General features: G+C 35.7%; 1 protein-coding gene across 7 annotated transcripts; it reads right to left on the bottom strand.

Moving 5' to 3' along the window:
- Nucleotides 1-456: 456 nt before the first annotated feature.
- LOC116130552 (probable ubiquitin-conjugating enzyme E2 33) lies at nucleotides 457-4,331 on the bottom strand. Of its 7 annotated transcripts, XR_004128078.1 has the most exons (6): nucleotides 3,954-4,328; nucleotides 2,970-2,986; nucleotides 2,368-2,459; nucleotides 1,748-1,895; nucleotides 1,362-1,580; nucleotides 457-766 (listed from the first exon to the last, which is right to left on the bottom strand). XR_004128078.1 is itself a non-coding variant. In XM_031416275.1 (5 exons), exons 1-4 carry the CDS (start codon nucleotides 3,972-3,974, stop codon nucleotides 1,767-1,769), a joined length of 264 nt encoding a protein of 87 aa, XP_031272135.1. In that variant the 5' UTR covers nucleotides 3,975-4,331; the 3' UTR covers nucleotides 457-1,580; nucleotides 1,748-1,766. The 7 variants fall into 7 exon arrangements, 1 of the variants encoding a protein (XP_031272135.1); XR_004128076.1 differs by having other exon boundaries at nucleotides 457-1,580; nucleotides 2,970-2,996; nucleotides 3,954-4,331; XR_004128079.1 differs by having other exon boundaries at nucleotides 457-1,660; nucleotides 3,954-4,331.
- Nucleotides 4,332-9,515: the final 5,184 nt, after the last annotated feature.

The raw sequence follows: 9,515 nt of genomic DNA, 5'->3' as shown, positions 1-9,515 counted from the left end.
TTTATTTCATATTTTAAAGCTTAAGTTTTTGTGATTAAGATTCGTTATCAACCCTCACTACAAGGAAAAAGACTCTTCTTAACGAGGATTCCCCATTAAGAAAGGGGTACAATGACAGTTTTTGAACTATCAATGTAGCCCCTGTCAAAAAAGGGATATGACAGTTTTTGAACTGTCAAGGACCTCTTGTCAAATCCTTGACAGTCAAAGATTTAGCAAAATTTGAACCAAATCCATGACAATTCAATAATTGTCAAGAATTTAGCTGAATTTTCAATTTTTGTTTTAGAATTTTAGCCAAAATGTTGACAATTTTCACACTTTCGAGATTTCGTTTGTTAATTTTTTTAAATTAATGAAATTTCTTTATTATTACGTATTAAATTGTAGAATAGTCGAATGAAATGCTTCACAATATTATGACCATTCCAGAATATGTAATGAGACATCGAACAATTGATCGAATAATATATATATCACTGTTGCTCTGAGTAGACAAAATTGAACAATAGTATAAATTTTACAATATTGCATAAACAACAATGAAAAGTAATCAATTCAGTAATGAAAAGTTTGGTGCATAGTTTTTGCCCTTATTGGCCTCTGACATCACTAAAACAACAATAACTGAAAAAAGTTTGATACGTACATTGCCCATTTTGCTCTTCATCATAAAAAGACAATTTTTGAAAAATCCAACCTGCAAAAGGTGTCTCTTGTGAAGGCAAGAGCATTTGTTTTCCCTGGTCATGCATCATGCTTATAGCTGCCACATTATTGTTTCAAAAAGAAAAAAGAATAGAAAAATATATGGAAGAAAATTATACAATTAACACATTCAAATATCCCAAAATCTAAAAAAGAGATTAAAGAGGTCTACACACAAGTTGCAGCTCTCAAGGGCAACAGCTTATTAAAATTTCTTAATTTAGCATTCTAAAATATCAAGGAAAGAAATGGAACCTAATAGAATGATGCTCTGATATTACAGAGAAGAGCCCACAAAAATTTCTGCAATATGCTCCTTGAATGACCAAAAAGGTCTCTAACATCATCAATGCCATTCATATTCACCAGTGTAAACTGCTCAAAAATAAAATAAAAAGAACAAACATTCCGCATCTAGTTCTACCTTTTCCTCTATCTTGGGGAGATTTCCAACTGTTATTCATATCAGACATTTCAGATAAGAGTGAAGTTAGGTTTTTTATGTCTTTTAAGGGCAAAATGAAAATTCCATACTGGAATTACCTCTTGCAACAACAGGCATCTTTTTAACTGTAACATACAAGCAGAACATATGAAGCTGCTATTAAAATGGATAAGACTATTTAGACTAATTTTTATAAAAGGATTGCAACCTGTCCTGTAGCTTCATCAAGGTCAAACACTTTGGGTGGACTACTTTCAACCCAGGCTTGTCTCTCTACAAGCATCAGAGTTTCCATTAAATCTTCATTGATGTGGATCTCTGGTTCGTACATGAAAGTGACAGTTGCAGCAGGTGACCATTTTGCATGATCTTTGCCAATCCCTTTTCTGGCTATTGCTCTAAGCCTCAGTTCTTGCCCATGACGCAACTTCACAATGATAATGCCCCCAGATGCAAAATAAACCAACTAAAATTCAACATGTGAATTATGTAGCCAACTGCATAAATCTTCACAACAAGCCAAAACATCATATTGCAGTTTCAAGAGGAAAAGGGAAAACCAAGGGAGAAAAGACAAGTTTTGAAAAAACCAACCTGCAAATGACCAACTTTTTCAACCTTGGGTTTGGAATTTTCTTCTTGCGGCACATCTGGCTACATCTGCTCCCAAACCTACTGCTCTGCAAGCCACTACTGGATATACTTCTCCACGTACTCTGGAAACATTTTCCTGAATGCTGCACTGTGAAGAAAGAAAACATTAGATTGAATAACAATTAAAAGTAGACTCCCATAAAAATTCAGAAAGAATAATTTCATGCAGCATTTCCCTATCATTATCAAAAACTTATTTAAATGAAAAAATTGGCAGGATTATTAAGCAAGCAACAACCAAGCTAAGGTTACAGGAAAGGGCTACTCTATTCACTCTGTTATGAATCAAGCCAGATCTAGAGACAACTAGTTTAAACACTCAATATAGATAGAACCCAAATTTAGGCAGCAGTATGTAAAGAAATACAAGGAATATATTTTATCAGTGACCTGCCCTTACATGAAGAAATTTAAAATCAAAGTACGTTTACTCATCTCACTTCTAAGACATGGGCTTTAATCCCCAATCATAGGTGCATATAATGTAGAAAAACAACTGAGGCAGTTCTATATCGTCTGAACCAGGAAGGAAAACAAAGTCCTTGGAACAATACACTTACTTCTTACAATTGAAAGTGAGAGATGCTTTAGCTAGACGCCGCTTCTCGGCAGGGGTTGAATTCACGCTGCCCATGGTAGGACTAGTTTCCATCTGCATAAGAAAAAGATAAAGCAACCCTACATTAAGAAACTTCACGAAATCTAGAAAAACTTCAGATATGCTTCTACAAAAAAAAATTTCTTATAAAAGAGATTTCAGTTAAATTTGATTGAGATGCGCCAGCTTAGGCTTCAATTTGACAAAGGGAGGTCTAAGAGATTTCCATTTTCAGTGCAAATAGAATCAAGTCCTAGTTAGCAGCCCAACTAAAGTTATTAATCTGTACAAGTGAAAGAACATAGTGTAGTTCAAAGCATTTCCAAGAAACAACCCTATACAATGATTCATTTTAAAGCTTCAAGCATGCCATCATGGCATAACAATGAGGCAGAAATAGTCTTCCAATGACTGAAACTCACTACCAGAACAGACTATGCTTACCCTAGAACATTAATAATTAATTGAAACCTCAAGATGGAGGACAAAGGCAAGTAAGACATATCCAAAAGAAATGGAGTGACCCTTGAAAGCAACTAAGAATCAAGTTACCAAAGAGCTTACCGTGAATGAGAGAAGCCCTGTAAGTATCTTGCATTTGGAGAATATGAAGAACGTTAGTCAAACATACAAAAAATGATACAATCTACGCAACTTAATATAAGAAATTTTATATGAGCACAAATAATAACAGTATCAGAAAAGAACATCACAAAAAGATCACATACAACAATTCTGTTTATTAAAACTTCTACACAGGCAACAGATTTAAGGTGGAAGAACTAGTGATTACATGTAGGTGGAACTTATATAGCAAACCATTATTTTAGCAACCACAACATGTTACACATACTTTTAGCATATGAAATTGTGTTCTCCCACAATTTTCTATGCAATTGCAACAAGGGTTTTGTGTTCTCAAGTCTTTGGCACAGCATATTTCCCCAATTCAAATTTCCAACAGGAGCAATGTCCTGCAACTCATAGTAAAAAAATCTCCTCCTTTATTTAAGTAGCCAATTCTTTCAACACTCAACCTTCCAACCCAGATGCTCATAAATCTACAATGCTACTCAACCATACAACCAGGGTTCTAATAACTAAGTGATGATTTCATGAAAAAGCAAAAATACTAAAAACAGATTCCTCTTTAGTTACATTACTCCATACCCAACCCTCAACAAATCCTAAATTTTTACCTTTTTCTTTTCTTCTTTCAATCTTCTATTGTCTACCCACAAATCCATAATAAACATAATCCAAAACCCATTTTGCACAAACAAAAACTCATCTTTGTGCATATTTCTCTGCAAAAAATTAATCCCACAAGGAGGAGAAAACAACCCATCAGAGCAAAAAACCATTAGCACGAAGCATCCATTTTTCAAATCAGAACCCATTAGCATCAAGATAAAACATGGAAATCAATAAAAAAAAATCAAACAAACACATGATCCACAGCAAAAACAAACAAAAGAAATTAAAAAAAGAAAAAAAAAACCAATAGAAATCACTTCTTAGTTGGCTTACGGGGGTAGAAAGAGAGACCTTTATAATACGAGATTCCATCCCTCACTGACAGGAATTGCTACTTGAACTGTCAGCGGTGAACTTCATGCCTCAGCTTGCTTAGCCTCTGTTCCGTCTGGCTTTGCTCGAGAAAAGGACCTGCTCTTGCCGTTCATTAGGGATGATGGGCTAGGCGGGAAGCGTACTGAACCAACCTGTTTGTTTAAGCGGATCACCACTCTTCGAGGAATAGTCTCGGTTAGGCGGGTTTTCTCTCTCTTCTCTTCATTGTTACCTCTGACAAACACCGCCAGTAGATAAAGCTTCAAAGGGTTCGAAAACCCACTTTCTTCATTAGGATTCCTTGAGGGAGGGTTTATAATCTACCCTCCCAGCCCCGTTTTGAAACAGACAGGAAGTTCCTTTTTGGGGCTGTGGTCCATTTTTTTTTTTTTTTTTTTTTTTTTTTTTGTACCAGTTTGTTTTAAGAAGAGATTTGGCGGAAGTTTTTGGGTGGGAGAGATTTGGGTTTTTTCTTGCCCTAGGTTTGACTTGGTCGAAATTTGGGGGGAAAATGGGTGTTTTGGGTCGAAAGAATTTGCCTTAGCAAAATTTCACGGTGAGAAGCCTTAGCCAAATTGGCGTGTATTTATTTTTTTTTTTTTTAACTTAATCCTCGATGATTAAACACAGTCAATGATTAAGAGTATAACAATCGAGGAATGAATTTCATTTTTTCAAAATCTTTGACAGTTAAAAACTGTCAAGGATTAAGACTATAATAATCAAGAAATGAAATTGGTCAACTTAATTTTTATAAAATTTTGACAGTTAATAACAGTAAGGATTTGTTAAAACAATCAAGAATTGTCTCAAATCTTTAACAGTTGAAAAAAAGTTAAGAAATTGTTAAAGAAAAGATTTATTGACTATTTTTAAAAACAGTTAAGAAATTCTGTCAAGAAAGGTCTTTTTCCTTGCAATGCCTAAAGGTGTAATCGAGTGTTATCCTTGTTTATTATGCTAACTCGCTGCGTCAATGTCTTCCAATGTTGATGACATCTATGATGCATATGGTGCAATCGAAGAACTTGAACTATCAACCACTGCAATTCAGAGGTTTGATTTGTATTTCCTCAATTTTTGCTATGTCGTATCCTTAACTTATAAGTAATTATTTATTATTTTATTTTATTTTATCGTTTCCAGATGGGATATCAGTGCTATAGATCAGCTGCTAGAGTAAATGAAAGTTAGTTACAGGGATCTCCTTGATGTTTATGATGAAATTGAGAAAGAGATGGCCAGCCAAGGAAATTATACAGCCTTGATTATGCAAAAGAAGGGGTAAATCTCATTTTAGTTTATTAATTGAAGTAAGTAAGATTCTTGTCAATGATTTGTACTTGCAATACAAATTTCGATTAATATTTTATGGTTTCTTAGATAAAGAATTTAGTGAGAAATTATATCATTGAAGCTAAATGGCGTGACCCAAATTATGTATCGACAATGTAAGAGTTCTTGTCTATTGCATTACTTAGCTACGGTTACTTAATGTTAGCAGTGTTGGGGAGATTTAATTGAATACTAGCAAATCCTAAATTCCTGAAAGCGAAAAATAGTGCGAACAAATGACTCAACATAACCACACACACAAACACAAGATTTATAGTGGTTCACTCTCCATATGAGAGCTACATCTATTTTGCCGTTGCGGAATTTCACTATGAAAAATAAGAAAATTACAAGAATCTCTCACAAGCCTCACAAATTGACTCACTCTCTAAAACCCTATTTGGTGGCTCTTACTCTCTAATTGTGGCTTTGCCTTCTTTTCAATTTGTGTTATCTAACTCTAGGACTTAACCCATTTTTATAGGTAATACATGCGACACTATTCCTAATAGGACTCAAATCTCATATCCTAATAGGAGTTATATTTTAATTCCTAATACAATTATAATCCTATTCCCAATTGTATTTCTAAAGGAAAATAATTCTACTTAAAAACAAATTAGGAAAACCTATGTCCTATTCCGACTCTAATTTGGATTGAATTTGGCTCCACAATCTCAATAATCTCCCACTTGGAGACTAATTCAACACATGTCTTCAATTCTTCACTTCCATCAGCAACGGCATCAACTTTTCTTTCTTCAAGCAAGAAGTCCAAAACTTCAGTTTCTCAATGGTAACCATCTTCGTAAACATATTAGCTGGATTTTTACTTCCTTCAATCTTCTCGAGAGCTATAACTCCTTCTTCCAAAACTGAGCATATGAAATGGTAACGAACTTCTACGTGTTTTGTCCTAGCATAGTAGACTGTGTTCTTTGCCAAGTGAATTGCACTTTGACTATCACAATACAAAGCGCTCCTCTCATAATTCTAACCCAAATTCTTTTAAGAACCATTGTAACCATATTAGCTCCTGACTAGCTTTTGTCATAGAAACATACTCTACCTCTGTAGTAGAGAGAGTAACATTCTTTTGTAACTTTGAAACCCAACTAACTGTTGTACCACCTAACGTAAAGACACAACCCGTGGTACTCTTGTGGTTATCAATGTCACCAGCCATATCAGCATCCACATAACCTTGCTCTAAGTCTGACTTCCTAAAGCATAATGCTAAATCTATAGTACCTTTCAAATATTTGATAATCCACTTTACTGCTTCCCAATGTTGCTTTCTTGGATTGCTCATGTATCTACTCACAACTCCCACTGCATGTGCTATGTTTAGCCTTGTACACACCATGGCACACATAAGACTACCAATCATTGATGCATAGGGTACCTTGGCCGTGTAATCTCTCTCATGCTCTTTTGTAGGTGGCTGATCTTTAGATAGTTTAAAGTGACTAGCCAAAGGAGTACTTACTGGCTTTGCTCTATCCATGTTGAACCTATTGAGTACTTTCTTCGCATACTCTTCTTGTGACAGCTTCAAGAAACCTTTGGCTATATCTCTGGTAATCCTCATACCAAGGATTTGTTTTGCAGCTCCTAAATCCTTTATAGCAAACTCCTTTGATAATTGCCTTTTTAGCTTGTCTATTTCCTATTTACAAGCCCTTCTAATCAATGTGTCATGTACATATAGTAATAGGATGATATAGGAATTAAAGTTCTTGAAATAATAGTAATGGTCTGCTTGCCATCTGAGGAAACCATTTCTACACATAAATCCATCAAACTTCTTGTAGCACTATCTAGGCGCCTATTTGAGCCCATATAGGCTCTTTTGAAGTTTGCACACCATTCTCTCCTTTCTTGGACTTTAAAACCTTATGGCTGCTGCATATAAATTGCTTCATCTAGTTCTCTATGAAGAAATACCGTCTTTACAGCTAACTACTCAAGATGAAGGTCTTCTTTTGCCATTAACCAAGTACTGTTCTTATTGCAGTCAACTTGATAGCTGGAGAGAAAATTTCAGTACAGTCAATGCCTTCTTTCTACTGAAATCCTTTCACAACTAGTCTTGCTTCATATCATTTGCTGCCATCATATTCATCTTCCACCCGATAAACCTACTTGTTTTGCAATGCCTTCTTCCCTTGTGGTAGCTCTGTCAACTGCCAGGTTTGATTTGTTAATAATGAGTCCATCTCATCCTTCATAGCTAGCTCCCACTTGATTGAGTCATCAATTTGCATTACTTCCTTGTAACACTCTAGTTCACCACCATCAGTTAGTAAAATATATTTCAACGAAGGGGAGTACCTCTGTGGTGGTCTTATAGTCTTAGAAGATCTTTTAGGTTCAAACACGGGCATTTGTGGTTCAACTTCTGGAGCTATATTATCTTGATCTTCCTGGTCATTATCTTGCATGTCATTCATTGGGAAGTCTTTCAAAGGAACTACCTCTTGCTTCTTCACTTCAGTATTTGGATTTTCTAATTCATATTGAGTCTATCTTTGTACATCACTTCTTCATTGAATATGACGTCGCTGTTCCTTATAATCTTGTAGTTTTGGTCATCCCAGACACGATAACCAAACTCAGCATCGCTCTAACCAATGAAAAAACATTTGTTAGATTTAGCATCAAGCTTACTTCTAAGAGTAGAGTCAATGTGAACATATGCTAAACAACCAAACACTCTTAAGAAAGAATAATTTATCTCTTTGCCGCTCCAAACTTCTTCTGGGATCTTGCAATTTATCGGTACAAAAGGTCCTCTGTCGAGCAATTAGGCTATGGTATTAATTGCGTCAACCCAAAACGTCTGTGGTAGCCTAACATGCAATCTCATGCTTCTTGCACGCTCATTTAAGGTTCTATTCATCCTTTTGGTGACACCATTCTGTTGAGGAGTTACAAGAATGGTTTTCTCCATCTTGATCCCATTATTGACATAATATTCTTTGAACCCTTGATCATGTACTCTCCCCCATTATCAGATCGCAAGCACTTCACCTTTAGGTTTGTCTCATTTTCAACCATGGCTCTCTACTTTTTAAAAGTATCAAAAACATTATATTTATTTTTCAAAAAATAAACCCATACCTTTCTACTTGCATCATCAATGAACGTCACATAGTACTTTGAGCCTCCAAGGGATGACACATGAGAGGTCCCTACATGTCTGTATGAACCAACTCCAACTTCTTTCCTTTTGGTTCCCTTGCTACTTTGGAAAAACTTACTCTTCTCTGTTTGCCAAAGATGCAACCTTCACACAAACTGTGATCAATCGACTTCAACTCTAGTAGTATTCCCTTTGATCGAAGCTCCTTCATTCCTTTCACGTTCATATGCCCAACTCTATAGTGCCATAAACTCGAGGTAACACTAGTATTTACGATTGTAATTGAATCTCTGCAACTAGAAGTCATGTAAAAAGTTCTAGTTTTATTTCCACGAGCAACCACCATGGCTCCTTTAGTTACTTTCCATGCACCACCTAGAAAAAAACACACTATGCCCTTCATCGTCATGTTGCCCAACTAATATTAGATTGCACATCAATTTTGGTACATGCCTTACTTTCTGGATTTTTCACACAGATTTGTTTGCCATCTTCAACCTAACATCACCCATACCTACAATATCCAAAGGTTCTCCATCTGCCACGTATACCTTTCCATGATTTCTAGCCACATAATTTTCTAGAATTTCATGATGTGTAGTGGTATGGAATGAGGCTTCTGAATCTAAAACCCAAGCGTCAATAGAACTATCAACAGATACAAGTAAAGCATCTTGTACCTCTTTAGTTACGACATTGGCAGCGTCGTTATTGTTGTCTCTTTTTTTGGTGCTTTGCAATTCCTCTGTATGTGACCTTTATTGCCACAATTCCAACACTCCAATTTTTTTCCCAAACCTAGACTTGCTTCTTCCGTACCTTGATTTTGATCTTCCTCAGTTTGAATTTCTATCATAGCCCTTGCCTCTTGTTTCAACATTCAAAGCATTCGATGTTATCTCACCTGAATCTTTCCTGCAAACCTCCTCAACGAGAATTTTATCCCTAACATCAATGAGTTTTAATTTTGTACTACCTGTTAAATTACTAATTGCTGCTCTCATAGGCTCCCAACTATTTGGTAGGGAGGCCATGAGAATTAGGGCACAAACTTCTTC

This window comes from Pistacia vera, unplaced genomic scaffold, assembly GCF_008641045.1.
Source record: "Pistacia vera cultivar Batoury unplaced genomic scaffold, PisVer_v2 Contig223, whole genome shotgun sequence".
Lineage (NCBI taxonomy): Eukaryota > Viridiplantae > Streptophyta > Magnoliopsida > Sapindales > Anacardiaceae > Pistacia > Pistacia vera.
Note: the sequence above shows the minus strand (reverse complement) of the source record. Positions and strands in the feature narration are given on the sequence as shown.

Bases quoted from the DNA above. Each gene is read 5' to 3' on its own strand.
- LOC116130552 (XM_031416275.1), bottom strand. From the start codon at position 3,974: ATGGAATCTCGTATTATAAAG. The intron at 2,997-3,953 runs GTCTCTCTTTCT...TCCAAATGCAAG, and splicing joins TGGAATCTCGTATTATAAAG to ATACTTACAGGGCTTCTCTC. The intron at 1,891-2,367 runs GTAAGTGTATTG...TTCACAGTGCAG, and splicing joins CTCACTTTCAATTGTAAGAA to CATTCAGGAAAATGTTTCCA.